General features: G+C 36.0%; 5 protein-coding genes across 7 annotated transcripts; all 5 read left to right on the top strand.

Moving 5' to 3' along the window:
* The first annotated feature begins 364 nt into the window (after positions 1-364).
* LOC110604627 (probable dolichyl-diphosphooligosaccharide--protein glycosyltransferase subunit 3B) lies at positions 365-1,708 on the top strand. The gene has a single exon (XM_021742884.2). The coding sequence runs from the start codon at positions 398-400 to the stop codon at positions 1,475-1,477; it is 1,080 nt and encodes a 359-aa protein (XP_021598576.1). The 5' UTR covers positions 365-397; the 3' UTR covers positions 1,478-1,708.
* Positions 1,709-4,419: 2,711 nt separating this feature from the next.
* LOC110604626 (pectinesterase) lies at positions 4,420-6,676 on the top strand. Its single transcript, XM_021742883.2, has 2 exons — positions 4,420-5,795; positions 5,880-6,676. The coding sequence occupies exons 1-2, from the start codon at positions 4,847-4,849 to the stop codon at positions 6,566-6,568; spliced, it is 1,638 nt and encodes a 545-aa protein (XP_021598575.1). The 5' UTR covers positions 4,420-4,846; the 3' UTR covers positions 6,569-6,676.
* An 839-nt stretch (positions 6,677-7,515) lies between these two features.
* Positions 7,516-10,439, top strand: LOC110605033 (CRIB domain-containing protein RIC10). 3 transcript variants are annotated; one of them, XM_043952335.1, is made up of 5 exons: positions 7,516-8,035; positions 8,172-8,283; positions 8,375-8,472; positions 8,553-8,649; positions 9,949-10,439. In XM_043952335.1, the coding sequence occupies exons 2-5, from the start codon at positions 8,226-8,228 to the stop codon at positions 10,128-10,130; spliced, it is 435 nt and encodes a 144-aa protein (XP_043808270.1). In that variant the 5' UTR covers positions 7,516-8,035; positions 8,172-8,225; the 3' UTR covers positions 10,131-10,439. The 3 variants fall into 3 exon arrangements, with proteins under 3 accessions (XP_043808270.1, XP_021599020.1, XP_021599019.1); XM_021743328.2 differs by having other exon boundaries at positions 7,516-8,283; XM_021743327.2 differs by having other exon boundaries at positions 7,518-8,283; positions 8,372-8,472.
* Positions 10,440-11,635: 1,196 nt separating this feature from the next.
* Positions 11,636-13,712, top strand: LOC110604867 (COBRA-like protein 10). Its single transcript, XM_021743165.2, has 2 exons — positions 11,636-12,191; positions 12,289-13,712. The coding sequence occupies exons 1-2, from the start codon at positions 11,636-11,638 to the stop codon at positions 13,710-13,712; spliced, it is 1,980 nt and encodes a 659-aa protein (XP_021598857.1).
* Positions 13,713-14,425: 713 nt separating this feature from the next.
* LOC110604868 (late embryogenesis abundant protein At1g64065) lies at positions 14,426-15,882 on the top strand. The gene is made up of 2 exons (XM_021743166.1): positions 14,426-14,989; positions 15,754-15,882. The coding sequence occupies exons 1-2, from the start codon at positions 14,426-14,428 to the stop codon at positions 15,880-15,882; spliced, it is 693 nt and encodes a 230-aa protein (XP_021598858.1).
* Positions 15,883-17,314: the final 1,432 nt, after the last annotated feature.

The raw sequence follows: 17,314 nt of genomic DNA, 5'->3' as shown, positions 1-17,314 counted from the left end.
AGACTTGAAAGCGCAAGACGACTGCCTAGAGCCTGACCGTCATCACTACTTGTTGATATAACTTAAAAGGTCATAACTACTTGTTGATGTAACTTAAAAGGCATTCCCCAAAGAAAGAAAAGGAGAGGTGTATCATAATAATGAAGTGCTTATCAAGCATCTGTAATTCTTTTGTCAGGAAGACCAAAATGGTCTTTCTGGGCTTGGAGCAATTCCCAGGCCATGGTGAATTTTACGTTGAAACCACGTCGTTTCGACGTTTGTTGCCCACGACTGCGTGCATGTCAATTTCTCGTTGGATGCCTACACGAATGAATGAATTTTTTGTTTTAATAAGGAAAAGTCAAAACTCTCCTCTTATATTGACTCCAATTTTCTTGACCCAAACAAAAACGAAATGAAACCAAACAATTGCTCTCCACCCAGAAAAATGGCGCTCTCTCCAAACACCACCACCTGTCTCCTCCTCTTAGCAACGCTCCTCTCCTTCTTTGTCTCTCTCACCACTTCTGCTTCTGACCCAGAAGAGCTCGTCAATGAACTCCTCTCCCTACAATCTCAATCCAAAACAGGCGTAATCCATCTAGATGACAATTCCATCTCTCGCTTCCTAACCTCCACCAAAACTCCACGCCCCTACTCCCTCCTCATCTTCTTCGACGCTACGCATCTCCATGACAAGCACGAACTCCGCCTCCAATACCTCCACGACGAGTTCTCTCTCGTTGCCTCCTCCTTCATCCTCAACAACCCTGATAAATCTTCCGCGTCCTACGCTAAACTTTTCTTCTGTGATGTCGAGTTTAAGGAGTCCGAATCTTCCTTCTCCCTCTTCGGCGTCGATGCCGTCCCTAACATCCGCCTCGTGGGCCCCAATGTGAAGAACCCAAAAGATTCTGATGAGGTGGAACAGGGGGATGTCCCTGGAACGGCTGAATTGATGTCAGATTTCGTCGAGTCCAGCATCAAAGTCTCTGTGGGGCCTATTCACCGTCCCCCATTTCTCTCAACGAAACAATTGGGTCTTTTATTCGTCGTTTTTTCAATCTGGACGCCGTTTATGGTTAAGAAGGTATTGACCGGCCAGACATTGCTTCACGATCCGAAAATATGGCTTGGTGGGGCGTTATTTGTGTACTTCTTCAGTGTTTCTGGCTCAATGCACAATATAATTCGTAAGATACCCATGTTTTTGGCAGACCCAAACGACCCCAGCAATCTGGTTTTCTTTTACCCGGGGGCCGCGATGCAGCTGGGAACAGAGGGGTTCGCCATTGGGTTCTTGTACACCATTGTGGGGCTACTGTTAGCGTTTATGACTCATGCGCTTGTGACTGTTAAGAATGTGGCTGCTCAGAGATTGATTATGGTCGGTTCACTGGTGGTTTCATTTTGGGCTGTGAATAAGGTTATCTACCTGGATAATTGGAAGACTGGGTATGGGGTTCATGCTTTCTGGCCTTCAAGTTGGAAATGAGAATGCAGTTCAGACATCGAGAAGTGAAAGGTGATAAGGATGCGTTAGTCATATTGGTGCAAAACTTTGATGTTTCAATGTACTAAGAATAGATGGGTTCGCTTGAACTTTAGCTTCAGAAATATTTTGCTGTTTCACATATACTTACTGTTTTTATGCTAAAAGAATTTGTCATGGTGCATGTTTGTTTTTTGGTTGCTAGTTTGAACTATTTCCGGTTTGGACATTGAAGTATAGATACCTCTCACTGAGTGACTATTCTCATGGAGTATAGATGAAGCATACATGGATAAATTTTTCTAGGTACTTCATGTGAGTATTACTTGAATTCCTTTCCTCCTAGAGGTACGCAGTTATGCATGGCTGACGCTATATCATCATTGTCATATGCTTCTGATGACCGTTGGCTCTGAGATTTTACCTATGTTTCTCATTTTAAATGCAACCTGGCGTAGAACCATTAGTTTTTTCTTAAATGTTGATCGTATTGGGCTCTGCTTTTGTCTGTATCATGTAGATGAGGACTGGAGATTCGAAATTCTTCTACAGTACTTTATGACTCAAATCAGTAATGAAATTTGACAATAGTTACTAAGTCCAAATAGCTTCATACTTCAAATTATAGTGGGATTCTTTGGCTTTTTTCTTTGAAGGGGTAATTCAAAAACTTTTTTTTTTATGAAAGGGATGGGGAAAACAAATCTGCTGACATGGAAAAGTCTTCCTCCGAGTCACGAGTAAAACCAGAGACTTGGAATTTTTTGGTCAAGTTGCCTTCATGAAGTGTGACTTGCAATGCCCATCAAACAAAAGCACATTCTGTTTAACAAACATGACAGACTGAATATGGTTCAAATTATAAAAGTATTAAATCATATATTTGAAAGAGTCCTAGTGATGCTAATTCTAATTTGCGTGAGACGCAGAAACTTTCACATCAAAACAATCAAGAATTCTTCGAGGAACTCAAAATTTAATTTTTCATAATTTTTTGAAGTCTAAAATTATTTTTGCATAGGTTATGAAACAAAATATAATAAAAACTTTTTTGACCCTGAGGCAGTGATAAAAAAACTGTGGAAAAAGTATTTTGACTCTATGCAATATTCTTGATTTTTCTACTGTAAAAGTTTTTATTTAAATAATTTTTACTTATAAATATTATTTTATTTTATTATCAAATATATTCATTCTAGTCATGTTTAATAAACATGACTTGTGCTTTTGTTTGATGGGCATTACAGATTCATGTGCAGGCTTGACAAGTCGCCTTTTATACAGATAATTCGCGATTTGGAGGGGGACTTTTCCAAGTCAGCATAATTCACCCCTTCTGGGGAAATTTACTTTTCCCCACTGCTTTGATGGAAAAAGGTATTTGAATTACCCCTTCAAAGGAAAAACCCCCGGATTAAGATAGGCCTGGGGAAAAACTGGGATTCTTTTGGAAAAGCTTTGGGGCAGGAAGTTGTCTTAACCATATCAAAGTGTGTGTTGATTAGCAAATCATAGATTGACAGGTATAGTAATACTAAGCCTTTGTGGCTGCTTATCTATAAGTTTCCTGCTAATGTTTTTTCATTTAAGCTTTTGGAGGATCCATGGAATCTTCCAAATGGTATTATTAGCTTTTTCTAGTGAAAGCCAGATATTGATTATTTTGAGAGTTCTGGAAAGAAATTGGCAGTGCATCTGTTTCATTGAGCCTTCAGAATCTTGGCATCTATAGTTGCTGAAGGTAAGGTATGTTGGTTTGGCTCATTAAGGTGTCCTTTGAACCTATCTTCTTTTCTTTAGGCGCATCTTGCTTTAAAAAAAAAGAAAAAGTTGGGAGTTTTTGTATCTTAGGAAGTAGGCATCCTTCCTATCTTTCGGGTTTGGAAAACCATATCGCTGGGCAAGAATCTTTTATTTGAAAAATGGATGGCAAGTCAGTAGAGTCCATGAGATATACGTGTTTTTCACCCGCCATCATATTTCTGGTAGATGAAGGCTCATTGGTGGTCATCTTCCAATGTGTTTTCTTACAAAACTGCAACATAGGATCTGTATTTCTTTGTTTCCTTTTCTTTTTGGAACTGAGAATCAAGTTATTCATCACATCACATCCATGTTTGGGAAGAACAAAGTTAATTTATCACAAGGTCTACCTCAGTCAATTACCCAGGGAAGCCATTCCCCAAGTCAGCATGTTTGTCCGTTTAGTCGCATATGAGCTAGATTTTGTTCCTTTTTTCTCCTATTCAATTATGTTCTTGTATATTTATAGACAACACATGGAGTAGAGCTTCACCAATGTTTTGCTTGGTTACCTACAGCATAGCATTAGCATATAAGCTGCATTTTAGTCATGATCACTACCTGAAGTCAATGAGGTTATTAAGGATGGTGAATAAAATAGAAAATCTAAAAATGTGCAAGGTCTTGCTTGATGTCATTGTTGCAAAGTGTTGTTAATGGATGGGAAGGAGGATGTAAACTGATTGGCTTTCACTAGTTTTATTTGGAAGCTGTGCTTAGTGGAGTTGGTTGATCTTTCTATCTAAATAAACTTCATAGATAATGCTGCTAGAGTCACAATTTTAGAGATTATATTTTAATTTATTCGTTTAGTTTTTTCTCAATTTAATTTTTGAGTCCTTTAAAAAAAATTATCCCTAATTAAAAATATAAAATGTTTTGGACATGTTAATGATGAGAATTTAAGACTTGATACAGAAGCACTAGTGTTGATGTTTATCCACTTACATATTGCTTTTGGAATTGGACCCTCACATAATAAAGTCATTCTGGTTGGGGTCATTGTTTGTTTTAAAATATTTACAATTACAAAATATTAAATGTAAATTAAAGTAAAATATATTTTAATTTTAAAAAATTAATTATTTTTCAACAATATCTTAAAAGATATTATTTTAAATAAACAACTTTTCACCTTCCAACTTCAATTCTAATTAAGTAGAGTTTTCAAAAGCATGTACTAATTTATTAAGTAATTGTAGTTAGAAGTATTAAATTGCAAGTTGCAGCAATTAATTAAAAAGAAAAGAAAAGAAAATCAAAGTTTAAACCACAGAAACATGGGTTAGGAAATTTTATGTGAAACGCATGTATAATCAAAATATAAGTTTAAACAATAATGTTCTTTTAATTGTTTATAAGTGAGATTGAGAAAGAAAAGAAAATCATAGTTTAATCATATATTAGGAAATTTTATGTGAAATGCATGTATAATCAAAATATAAGTTTAAACATGAAGGTTTGAGATGGATTTAAATTGAAAAATCAAATTAAACTGAACTGATTTATAAATAAATAAATAAGACACCCTTAGGTGAGCCTGGTAGCTAGCACAGAGAAAGTACCACCATGGAAACAACTGTTCAGCCTCTGCTACACTCATCATCAAAAACCTCTCACCACAAATCTCTTTATCTACTTCTCTGTTTTGCATCTATCTTCTTCACCTTCTATGTTATCAATAATAACTTATTATTTAATCCTCCATTTCAAAACATATGTGTCCATGCCCATGATCACCAGTCATGCCTAGCCATCGTCTCAGAAATATCCTCCAACACCACCACCACCACCAAACTCAACCATGTCCATTTACTTCAACTCTTGCTAAAGAAATCCACATCTCAAATTCAAAATATCATCCAACAAGCCAACCATTACAGCCACCGGATCAATGATCCTGGTAATCAAGGTGCTCTAGTTGATTGTGTGAATCTGATGGAGCTATCTATAGATAGACTTGCAGACTCTATACTGGCTCTTCAAAGTGTTACACCCAATTCCCATGCAGATGCTCATACATGGCTCAGTAGTGTGCTTTCCAACCATGTTACGTGTCTAGATGGTCTAAACCTGCAGGGTCCATTCAGGTTCTCAATTGAGCCAGGGCTCAAGGACCTGATTGCAAGAGCAAGAGCCTCTCTAGCCATACTGGTGGAAGTTTCACCGGAGAAAGATGGCCTGCTTTGGCCATTGAAGGGAGAGTTTCCGTCATGGGTAACGAGTAGGGATCGAAAACTCTTGCAAGCTTTGCCTGGGGATGTGAAGGCCAATGTTATAGTGGCGAAAGATGGGAGTGGTAATTACAAGACTGTTAAAGAAGCTGTGGCTTCTGCTCCAAATGATGGAAAGACAAGATATGTTATTTATGTGAAGAAAGGGACATATAAAGAGAATGTCGAAGTGGGAAAGAGTAAAAAGAATGTGATGCTGGTTGGTGATGGCATGGATTCAACCATCATAACTGGTAGTTTGAATGTTGTTGATGGATCAACAACTTTCAACTCTGCAACCTTAGGTAACCATCTTCTTAATTTATTTGCAGCCTCATAGTCTTCATATATGATCTCATATAAGCATGTTTAAAATCTTCTTTTTGCAGCTGCTGTTGGTGATGGATTCATAGCCCAAGACATCTGGTTCCAAAACACAGCAGGGCCGGCGAAACATCAAGCGGTGGCACTCCGGGTTGGTGCCGATCAGTCAGTCATAAACCGCTGCCGTATTGATGCTTACCAAGACACACTCTACGCTCACAGCAATCGTCAATTCTACAGAGAGAGCTTCATCACAGGCACAGTGGATTTTATATTCGGGAACGCAGCTGTTGTGTTCCAAAAGTGCAAAATCGTAGCTCGAAAGCCCATGACTGGGCAAAAAAACATGGTGACAGCCCAAGGCCGAACTGACCCAAACCAAAATACAGGCACTTCAATCCAACAATGTGACGTAATAGCAAGCTCAGATCTTGAGCCAGTTAAGAAGTCGATCAAAGCATACTTGGGCCGTCCATGGAAAGAGTATTCGAGAACTGTAGTGATGCAGTCAATCATCGGTGACCATATTGATCCTTCAGGGTGGTCGCCTTGGGATGGAGATTTTGCACTGAAGACATTGTATTATGGGGAATATATGAACAAGGGAGCAGGTGCTGGTACTAGTAACAGAGTCAAATGGCCAGGTTACCATCTCCTTAATACTGCTGAGGCCGAGAAATTCACGGTTGCAGAGCTGATCCAAGGAGGGGTATGGTTGAAATCTACTGGAGTTGCTTATACTGAAGGCCTGTGAATCATGGATTAGGCTTTCTTTTATTTAGTAAGGATATGTTTTATGAGAATAAATATGGGTGGAGAATCGGCAAAAATAAAATTCGGGACCAAGAGGGTCAACTTTGCTTCTTTTTGTTTTTTTTTTTTTTTCAGGCTGTTGTTTTGTTTGAATAAAGTTTTTTTCATGGGTTTAATATTATTAACTTCATTTTTCCTAAAAATGGGTAATATTATCAGCTAAAAACTAAATATTAGATAGTTCTGTGGCCTGGCTTGAATATCATATGGGTCACCAGATCTTCTCTTCAGCCAGTCCCTTTCAATTATGACGGCAGGATTTTGAGGTTATATTCCACGTCGACAGATTAGCAGGGAATAGTCTTTTGAATTAATGAAAAAAATGTCAACTTTATTATGCACTTCAAAAATCATACACATCTCTTTCTTCAAAAAGAAATATCAAATCTGGAGTGCTAATAATAGAAACAAGAAAAAAAAAAAATTAGAAACAAAATTAAGCAAACGTTGAAGGTAACTCTCTCTATACATAAACTTGGTTTTTAAGATTATGTTTTCTTGTAAGAAACAACCACCACAAACGTGGCTCCGACCATCCACCATACTTAGTACATTACCAACAATAATACCTAAAGGCTTGTCCGATATTTGCCAGAGAAGCATTTCTATTTCAATAATAAAAAAATAAATTTATTTATTAGATTTGGAGGTGTATGTGCTCAACTAATTTAAATGTTGTAAATATATATAATAATAAATTAATTGAAAGTATTATAGTTAGAATATTATTATTAAATACTATTAATTTTGTACATATTTATAAGTTTATTTATTGTATTTATAAATTTAATTTAATAGTAATAAATGCATCTTAATAAATCTAAAATAGTTTCATATTCTACCCCGCAATCCCAAATATCTATTTCAAAATAAAAAAATTATGCATACCAGTTCAACCACTCTGTCCTCACTCTTAATTTCCCGTCTTTCCCTTGTGAAATTTCTCCCGCATCTTAAGAGAATTATATAAGAGATAAAACATTAAAGGACCTGAGGTCAAGAAACCCACCACCTAATTTTTATTCTCTAGTTGCCAGTTTTTGTTTTTGTTTTCTAAAATCTAAAACCCTCTTTGCTTTTGGCATTTTATCTCTTTCATGGCTCCCTATCTTCTTTTATCTCTTCTTCTTTAGTTCCTTCTCTTCTCATCAATAATATTGGCCTTTTCTTTTCATGGCTTCCCTCTTTCTCTTCATTTCTCTTTAAACGTTTCCATTTGAGTTTCTGTTTGCCTTAGTGTGGGTTATTTTTTCTGTTACTGCAAATCAATAAGCTTGTGATTTCAAGATAGAAAAATCAAGAATAGTATGGAGAGTAAAGCATTGAGAAGTTGCCTGGAGAAGAAGATATTGCTTCTCTCTTAAACCTCTCCCATTTCTCTGCACCATCACAAACATTCCCTATAGAGGTACTTTTCTTTTAATCCAAGCTTTGATTCCAATCTGCTTTCCTAGTTCCTAAATCACATGCATTTTATTATCTTCTCTGATAATCTGCTGCAGCTTTTCTTGTATTTTTGCATCTGTTCTGCTGTAAAATTGCAGTGGGTTCTTTTGGATTTTCCTTCTCTTGTTAAAGGCGCTGTTGCATCTTCCACCATGGCTACTAAGATCAAAGGGATCTACAAGAGCTTCAAGTACATCACCCAAATCTTTGGTAAGCCATTTTTTCCTTTACACATTTTTCTTTTCTCATTTGTGCATATAGCTAGCTAAGAAATGAGAAAATGGATTTTGTTATTCAGCAGTGGTGAAGGAGAGAGAGATGGAAATTGGGTACCCAACAGATGTCAAGCACGTGGCACACATAGGTTGGGATGGTTCTTCTGGTAATGCACCCAGTTGGGTATGTTCACATGCATAGCCAGTTTATAAAATTTTCAACTGATCAAATTTATAAGTTATGATTTATTTTGGGCACTGCAGATGAATGAATTCAAGACAACTCCTGATTTTGCAACAACAACGCTCAGTAATGCAAGAGATCCTAATTCTATTGCTTTCCCCTCATGGTCCTCTCAAGGTATTAATTGTTAAGTTAATTACCCAATAATTACTTCTTAATTATATGCTTGTTGATACTTTTTTTCAAGCATAGTAAGAATATGTCTTTTTCAGTTGTCCCATTGCTGGGGAAACGTACATTATTATAATGTCTTTTTTAAACTTATTAAAGCCAATGTAATTTTGTATTGTATGAGATTCTTTGCCTCTCAAAACAGTCAGAGTTTGGCTTTTGTGTCACGAGTCTTTACTTTTTGTGGAGTCAACATTTTCTGGCCTTTCCTAAAAAAAATAAAAAATGTTATTACAAACTTATCATTTAAAATTTCTACATAGTTAGTTCTAATGATAAATATATTTAAGAAATCTTATATTTTATTTTTCTAATTTTACTATGACTTTGATAAAAAAAAAATTACAAATTCATAGTTTAAAATCAAAAATTTCATATACATTTCTTTTTTTATTAAATTTTATGTTTAAAAAAACAAGAATTTATTTATTTTTTAATTTATAAAAATTTTATTGTAAAGAAAATAAAATTATATATAATTTTGAAAGCATTTATTTAAATTTTTTTTATAAAATAAATCATGACAAACGGAATTAGAATTTTCCTTAGCCGATGGAAAGCATAATTTTCAACTTTTTTTTTTTTTGAAATGGAATTTTCAACTTATTATGTGTTTAATTTAATTATATCATTTCCTTTTTCAATTATATTAATTTCCTATGCCCATGCTAATTTTTTTATTTCCTTTTTTATTGGTTTCAACTTACTAATTATGTAAAATATAATTTAAAATTTTATTTCCTTAAATATTGCCTATTGAGTTACGTTTTCCTGTGATATTTATAATTATATAATCAAAACATTTTTTCCTTAATTTTTTTCTCAAAATTCCTTAATTATGTTTTTTTGGAATCAATTTCTTAATTATGTAATGATCATAATTAATAAAAAAATAATTACTCTGGGTTTCTAATTTTGTGAATATTTATCCTTTTCATGCAATAATGATCCAACTACTGCATTATATTTCATAATAAGTGATCTGACTCGAATTCAGATTTGTCTTAAATAATCTTAATTAACCCTATCCAACTGTTGGTATTAAATAAGGGTGTAAGAAAGAGCATTCAGTTGGGAGTTATTACAACTTGGAATCTTGAGGAAGAGAGAAATTTGAAAGAGAGATGTGACAAAAAGTGGAGTAGAAGCACTAGCTCACAATAACTGCTAACAGTTGTTTCTTACAGAATTCTTGGATAACATTCCTTCTATTTCTCATCATCTTGTTTTGATTTTTTGCAACAGATTTTGATCAATCTATTGGAAATCAACCCATACCCAATTCGCTCATTAACATTTCATCTTCAGATCATCTTTCAAGTATTACCAAGAAACCTAAAAGGAAAAAGAAGACGAAAAGTTCCTCCCCCACATCCTCATCTACCACTTCAAGATCCCCACCAGCCATGAACTCCAAGGCTGCATGACATGAACTTGTCATCACCAAAGTTAGAGATCTAGAAGTATGAAGATTTGGTGCAAATTAACACAGAAAACTACCACCTTGCATGCCAAAAATTGCAAAAGGTCACCGTTCAAGATGAGATCGGTGTCACAAGAGCACAAGGGAAGTTAGATGTTACAATGGAGAAAAATGTGAAGATGCAAAAGTTTTTGTCCTCCTACCCATATATTACTGAGAAATGTGTAATGGGTAAATTGAGCTAGTGAAAATTTTTGCCAATTCAAATGATTTGACGGATGTAAACAAGTAATTCATTACCATTCGAATTCAATTTATATTAGCAATATTAGAATCTTGTTTCGAATTCAATTAAAAATTAATTTAAATTAACTAAATTCGTTTTAAATCTGAATATTATTATTCGAATAAAATCTAAATTGTTTACTCTATTATATTTTAATTAATAATTTATATAAAAATATTTTTCATTAATAATTTTTATTTAAAAAATTTAATATTTCTAAAAATATTTTAATTTTAATTTTTAAATAAAAATTATATAAAAAAATTTATAAATATTATTGCAAAATATATTTTTTATATTAAATTAATTATTTATATAAATAAATTCGGATAATGAGTGACTATCATTTGAATTTGATCCGAATTCACAATAAATTTATTTTGAATTAAATTATAATTATTTAAAATTTTGAATTAGATTATAATTATTTAAATTTGGTAAAATGGGATATCCAAAATAAAATTTTACTAAGAAAATTTCTAGAGTAGCCTTTCCAATTGGTTGCAGAGTCCAAGAAATCGATCGGCTACTTTTGATTAATTTCGCAAAACACGTCATGAGGAAATAATTATAAAGATTTTCTTTTGTAATTAATAAAGAAAAAAAAGTTAGCTAAAATTAAGCAAATTCCTAATGTAATTGTCAATTTTTCCCTTTATGAAACATTAATTTATATATTAATCAAGAATATCTTTTATATTTCATATATTTTCCATTTTTTTAGTGATTTTTTTTTATCTTAGAATTTTTTGTGATTGATTTCACTAAATCTCCAACAAAACATAATTCCTATAAAAATTCAACATTCTGAAAATTAAATGAACAGAAACAGTTAAATAAGCGTGTTGTTGTTATTCCACCATGTACCAGAATTACAAAAATTCAAATTACCGTTAATGTCTCTGTACCCTGCCAAGTACATCGCTCACCTTGAGGAGGAGATTCTAGCTGACTTATTCTCCACCTATTTTGTCATTCCAATTCCAAGTCTCAATTCAGGTTTCCTTCTTTTCTCATTCTTTCTCAATCAATCTCTCTCTCTCTCTCTTTCTCTCTAGTGTCCTTCAACAGATTTGCCAAGAAAACTTTTCAACAATCTTTGTTTTTCACCATTGTTCCTTCTCGGTTACCTCCCCTAGTTGATCAAATCTTTTCCCTACAGAATCTATGCTCCATCTTTGAGTTTCATATCCTTGTTTTTTGCTAAACATTACAAGACAATCATGAAATTTGGATGGGTACATGTTCTTCTTCTCTTACATTTGTCTTATTTAACAAATCGTTTGATTTTAGCCCAAGAAGATCAGGAACAGGCAACGCCATCTGCCCCACCCCCATCAGTAGAAAAATGCAATGGGATTTTCTTGTCTTATCAATTCCTTTCAAGGACGAAAGAATATCCCCGTCTGAAGAATGCAACCGCACAAGGATGGGCCTTCCAATCCACTGCAACAATATTGAACACAGGCATGGTTGAACTTGAAGCATGGGAGATATATATTGGGTTTCAACATCGTGAGGTTTTAGTTGGTGCAGAGGGAGCCATTCTGGTTGGCAGTGACGATTTCCCGGCAGATGCCAGTAATGGGACTCATCTCTCAGGATCCGCGTCCTCAGTTTTGAAAACAGCTGCTGACACAGCTGGAGATCTTGACCAAATGCAGGTGCAAATTAAATTGACTGGCACTCAATTTGGTGTTAAACCACCTAGGATACCGATGCCTAAAACAATAAAACTTGTAAATCCTGGATACAAATGTCCAGCAGTGAAGACACACAGTGAGTACCTGATCATCAGCTTTTCCTTTCTTTCTTTTGCTTTCTTTTATCAGTTTTTCATGATTCAATATTTTTTTTCTGGAATTTTGATCTGTAGAGACAGCAATGTGGGTGTGCTGCACCAAGGAAAAAATAAAGCGCAAACCAAAAAAAGTTGTCAAAACGAAGTTCTTTCCGCGACAGGAAGGAGATCTTTCGATTTCATATGATATTACTGCAGCCTATGACAGTAGTTACATGGCCCTGGTGACAATGGAGAACAATAGTCCTTTAGGACGTCTTGATCACTGGAACTTGACTTGGGAATGGATGAGAGGAGAATTCATATACTCAATGAAAGGAGCTTATACTCGTCTTGTAGACTACACGGATTGCATCTATGGAGCAGCAGGACAATTCTACCAGCAAATGGATTTCTCTAACGTCCTGAATTGTCAGAAGAAGCCCATCATCAGTGACCTGCCTAAAGAGAGAGCAAACGATACAAAGATTGGAAAAGTACCAAACTGCTGCAGGAATGGTACAATTTTGCCAAAACTCATGGATCCAAGCCAATCAAAATCAGCGTTTCAAATGCAAGTCTATAAATTGCCACCAGATATGAATCGAACAGCTATTAATCCTCCTCAGAGATGGAAAATCGTTGGTCTTCTAAACCCTGAATATAAATGTTCAGCTCCAATTAGAGTTGCTCCAACAGAATTTCCTGACACTAGTGGGCTTCAGTTCTCTACTCTTGCAATTGCAACTTGGCAAATTGTTTGTAACATCACAACGCGAAAAGCTAAGACTTCAAGATGCTGTGTTTCCTTCTCTGCTTACTATAATGAATCTGTTATACCCTGCAATACTTGTGCTTGTGGCTGCGATGACACATCAACTTGCAATGAAGATGCTCAGGCGATGCTTCTACCATCAGAAGCACTTTTAGTCCCCTTCTCAAACAGGACAGCCAAAGCTAAAGCTTGGGCTAAACTAAAGCATTTTCGGATTCCTAAGCGCTTGCCCTGCGGTGACAATTGTGGGGTGAGCATAAACTGGCATATCAATACTGACTACAAAACTGGATGGTCTGCAAGAATCACTCTGTTCAACTGGCAAGAAATCAATTTTGAGAATTGGTTCACCGCAATTCAACTGAAGAAAACATCTAGTGGCTATGAAAAAGCCTACTCTTTCAATGGAACTCTTCTCAAAGACCACAAGAACACAATCTTCTTACAGGGGTTAGTTGGGCTGAATTTCTTGATGGGAGAAACAAATGGTACGAATCCAAAATCTGATCCCAAGGTTCCTGGAAAGCAGCAAACTGTGATTTCTTTTACAAAGAAACATCACCGCAGGGTCAACATAGTTAAAGGAGATGGATTTCCTTCAAAGATCTTGTTTAATGGAGAAGAGTGCTCGCTTCCTAAAAGAATTCCTATAGCAAATGGAAACCACTGTCATGTAAATCTTTTACACGTAGCTCTTCCTGTATTTGTTGCCTTCGCACTGATGGGATTGAAAAATCAATATTGATATCTGCTTATATTCTATTGTAACTCTGATTTCTTATCTTAATATAAGCTTTAGGACTTGGGAGAGGCTGCAAATCACTTCCGCAAACAGGGCAATCTAAATACAGGGTCTGGACAATATGTTTCGGACTCCTCTTGCATAATAGGCCCATCATGGCCCGTTTAAGCCATTTATAGCCGTCTCATACACACACACTTACAGATTATTTTTTTCATAAATAATAAGAAATAAATTTTATATTTATATAAATGAAACAATATTATTTAGTTTATATTTTAAAATTACTACTCTGACCACTAAAAATTGAATTTTAAATTAAAAAAAAATCAAAGATTTTCAAGTCAAGATAGAAAAATTCAATAGTAACTTGATTCTTTTTTTGGTAATCTTAAAGGGGTTAATCATACCTGCTAAATTGAATGAAAAAAAAAAAAAAAAAAAAAAACTTGGATGAAGCCAAAAGAAAACATTGTAATGCCCATAGAAAAAAGAGAGTAATGGAAATAAACAAGTGAACCGTCCATCCAAAAACAATTAAAGAAATTTTCTTCCATGGCTTTCATCTACATGTCAAATAAGCTACATTGGAACAATCTCCATGGTTAGTTTCACATTGGAGAAGTCACAATATAAATACACAGTGTCTTAATTAATTAATGAATTGATTGATCATTTTCCTCTCATTCTCATCCTACCCTTTTCTCATAATTATCATGGAAAGCAAGAAAAAATCATATGGTCGCCTCAAGATCTGTTGTCTTGTCTCTTCTCTTCTGTTGATCATAATAATTGTGGTTCTAGTTATTCTTTTCTTCACCATCTTTAAGCCTAAGGAACCACACATAGCCAATCGATATGTTACCCTGGAAAGGTACAAAGCAGCTTGGCCAGAGCTGTTTCTAAATTTTACGTTGGGCATAGGGGTCACAATCGATAACAAAAATTATGGAGGCTTCAAGTTCGAGAATACTACTGCTTATGTTAGTTATCGGGGAAATGTGATAGGTCAAGCTCCAATTGCTGCAGATACAATTTCAGCTCGAAGTAAGCATGATTTAAATACTTCTGTCACCATTTTTGCTGATAAATTGTTTCGTCAAGACGGTAATTTCACCCAAGATTTTCTTAGAGGGATCGTGAATATTACTTCAGCTTCAACTTTGCATGGAAAAGTGAGTGTGTTGAGTTTGTTCAAGGCAAAAGCTACCAGTTTAACCATTTGTGATATCTCTATTTTTATCTTGCCACAGCAAGCTCTGTCTATTTGCAAATCCAAAGTCAGTTTATGAAAGTTTAGTCCAGTCCGTCTTGTATGATAGCTTAGAAATATTAAAATTTATACTTTTTATCCAATTTATTTTTGAAGTCAATGTAGAATATATATTCATATATAAAATAAATGAATGCAAAATCGATATGGAGACCTCAGTTCTAATAATAACTAACACAAGTTTGTAAATTTTTTTTTAAGAAAATGGAAAACAAAGATTGCAGGAATTTAAGTAAAAAAAAAAACTGTTGAAATCAAAAGCTGATGGGATGGGAATTAGCATTCGCAATTGATTGTATAATACTAATTTTTTTATTAATATTATTTGGTTTTTAATAAATGTATTACACTTATTAAGATTAATTAAATAAGATTATTTTATCACTAACTAGTGCAATTATTGGAACTTTGATTCTTTGGGAGACTCTTATTTTATCGGTGATGACCGCTGGGCCACTAATACCCGAGCCGTAATCGAACCCTTAAATGAGAGTCAGACTCAAAATCCACCAAAATTCACTACGTAAAATGATCCATTAGCGCACAACCTCGTCCCCAATTAAGCAGGCCGGCTGATCGGAGCCCAAAACTCCTCCAAAGGGAACCCAGCTCCTCTGACGTGATAGGGGAGTAGGGAATAGGCCCAATTATGCCACGGCCTTAGCAGTACGAGCGTCGGAAGGGAATTAAATGGCAGCCTAACAGGGATGAGAAGGCAGGTACGTCTGTACATACGGCTCTGTATGACAATGACAAGTGATACTGTGGCAGGGTGGCGGTTATGCGTCACTAGATGATAAGGAAAAAAGGAATAAAAGAGAAAGGCGTGAACCATCTAGGCTAAGTTTTCTCATACACACAGAAACCCTACTTATTTCTGAATCTCAGATTATCAACTGATGCCGTATGTGGGAATGAAAGAGATGTTTTCATTTTCATAACACCCATTGAGATCCATATGACTAACCATAACGAAAACCATACCACCAATACTCCAAACGACCTGAGTTCTACTCATGAAGGTCAGCAGTTCTCATTCTCCAGCCCTATAACCCCATCAAACCAACCACCCTTATTGTTTAACCCCTCACCAAACTCGGCAAGGAACATACTCAGAACCACCTTATCTGACCAAGAGCTGCAAACCATAGCTCTCCAGCTCCAAAACACCGCCCACTGGTTAGAGCAAATGCTGCAGCAGAGGGGTTTCAATATCCCACTAAATGTACCCCCTATAACCAAAAGCTTCAACGCCATCGAACCCCAACCCACCTTCAACTACCAAGTTCCCTAACAAAGCAACCAGAGGATGGGCGAAAGAAGTGGAGAGGCTGACAAGAAAAATGAGCATGCTGCTAGAGTAAGAGGCCGGAGGGTTAGAGAGCTCATCGAAAATAATGAAGCTGAGAGCTATTCCGCTGAGCCAACAAGGAGGTCAGAAAACGAAGAGTTAGAGAGGAGATACTGCCTAGAAAAGAGGCTGAGGCAGGAGGAAACAGATGTGGACCAAAAGTTGGAGAGTTTGAAAGAACAACTCCTAGCTGAACTGGGGGCACGAGACAATAACCACACCCTCTTACCTACATCCTCACCTTTCTCAAGATGGATACAACAGGAGATCATCCCCAAGAAGTACATGATGCCGCCACGGAAAACCCCAGGGAATACATCCTTAACTAAAAGACGTTCATGGAGCTCCAAACTCACTCAGACTCCCTAATGTGCAAAGTCTTCCCTACCACTCTCACAAGACTGGCTCGGGCGTGGTTTAACAGCCTAGAGGCAGGAAGCATCAAAGGCTTCACAGATCTTGCAAATATCTTCATCAGCCAGTTTATTGCAAGGGTCTCGACACAGAGAAAAATCAGTTACTTGGAGATAGTCCAGCAAAGAAGGAACGAGTCTCTAAGAGAGTATGTAGCCAGGTTCAACTCGGAGGCCCTGCAAATCCCCGAGCTAGACGAAGCAAGGGCCGTGGAGGCCATGCAGAAAGGGACCATGTCTCTTGAGTTTTTTGGCCCATTGTGCAGAAAATCGCCCAATACCCTGACTGAACTGATGAAACGGGTTGAAAAGTACATAAGGCAGGATGACGCTTTGACTACAAGCAGGTTAACCAGGGAATCAGGGGATAGAGAAAAGGCAGTGGAGGATAGAAGGCCTGAAAGGCAGGAAAGGAGGTAGATCGGGGACCAGAGATGAATAGAAAACCCTGGGAAAGGAAAGAGCAGAGAGCATATCAGCCCCGGATCCTTGAGGTAATCACTCCTTTAAATGTATCTAAAGCCAAGGTGCCCATGGCTGTGCAGGACAAAAACTTCATACAGTAGCC

Source organism: Manihot esculenta, chromosome 17, assembly GCF_001659605.2.
Source record: "Manihot esculenta cultivar AM560-2 chromosome 17, M.esculenta_v8, whole genome shotgun sequence".
Lineage (NCBI taxonomy): Eukaryota > Viridiplantae > Streptophyta > Magnoliopsida > Malpighiales > Euphorbiaceae > Manihot > Manihot esculenta.
The sequence above is the reverse complement of the archived record's forward strand: the minus strand, read 5'-3'. Positions and strand labels throughout refer to the sequence as shown.

What these genes read in the sequence shown, in the direction of transcription:
- LOC110604627 (XM_021742884.2), top strand. Translation starts at nt 398, where the DNA reads ATGAAACCAAACAATTGCTCTCCACCCAGAAAAATGGCGCTCTCTCCA.
- LOC110604626 (XM_021742883.2), top strand. Translation starts at nt 4,847, where the DNA reads ATGGAAACAACTGTTCAGCCTCTGCTACACTCATCATCAAAAACCTCT. An exon ending in TTTCAACTCTGCAACCTTAG is followed by an intron (nt 5,796 to 5,879) that starts GTAACCATCTTC and finishes TTCTTTTTGCAG; the next exon opens with CTGCTGTTGGTGATGGATTC.
- LOC110605033 (XM_021743327.2), top strand. Translation starts at nt 8,094, where the DNA reads ATGCATTTTATTATCTTCTCTGATAATCTGCTGCAGCTTTTCTTGTAT. An exon ending in GTACATCACCCAAATCTTTG is followed by an intron (nt 8,284 to 8,371) that starts GTAAGCCATTTT and finishes TTTGTTATTCAG; the next exon opens with CAGTGGTGAAGGAGAGAGAG. An exon ending in CCCCTCATGGTCCTCTCAAG is followed by an intron (nt 8,650 to 9,948) that starts GTATTAATTGTT and finishes TTTTTGCAACAG; the next exon opens with ATTTTGATCAATCTATTGGA.
- LOC110604867 (XM_021743165.2), top strand. Translation starts at nt 11,636, where the DNA reads ATGAAATTTGGATGGGTACATGTTCTTCTTCTCTTACATTTGTCTTAT. An exon ending in TCCAGCAGTGAAGACACACA is followed by an intron (nt 12,192 to 12,288) that starts GTGAGTACCTGA and finishes TTTGATCTGTAG; the next exon opens with AGACAGCAATGTGGGTGTGC.
- LOC110604868 (XM_021743166.1), top strand. Translation starts at nt 14,426, where the DNA reads ATGGAAAGCAAGAAAAAATCATATGGTCGCCTCAAGATCTGTTGTCTT. An exon ending in TGTCTATTTGCAAATCCAAA is followed by an intron (nt 14,990 to 15,753) that starts GTCAGTTTATGA and finishes ATACTGTGGCAG; the next exon opens with GGTGGCGGTTATGCGTCACT.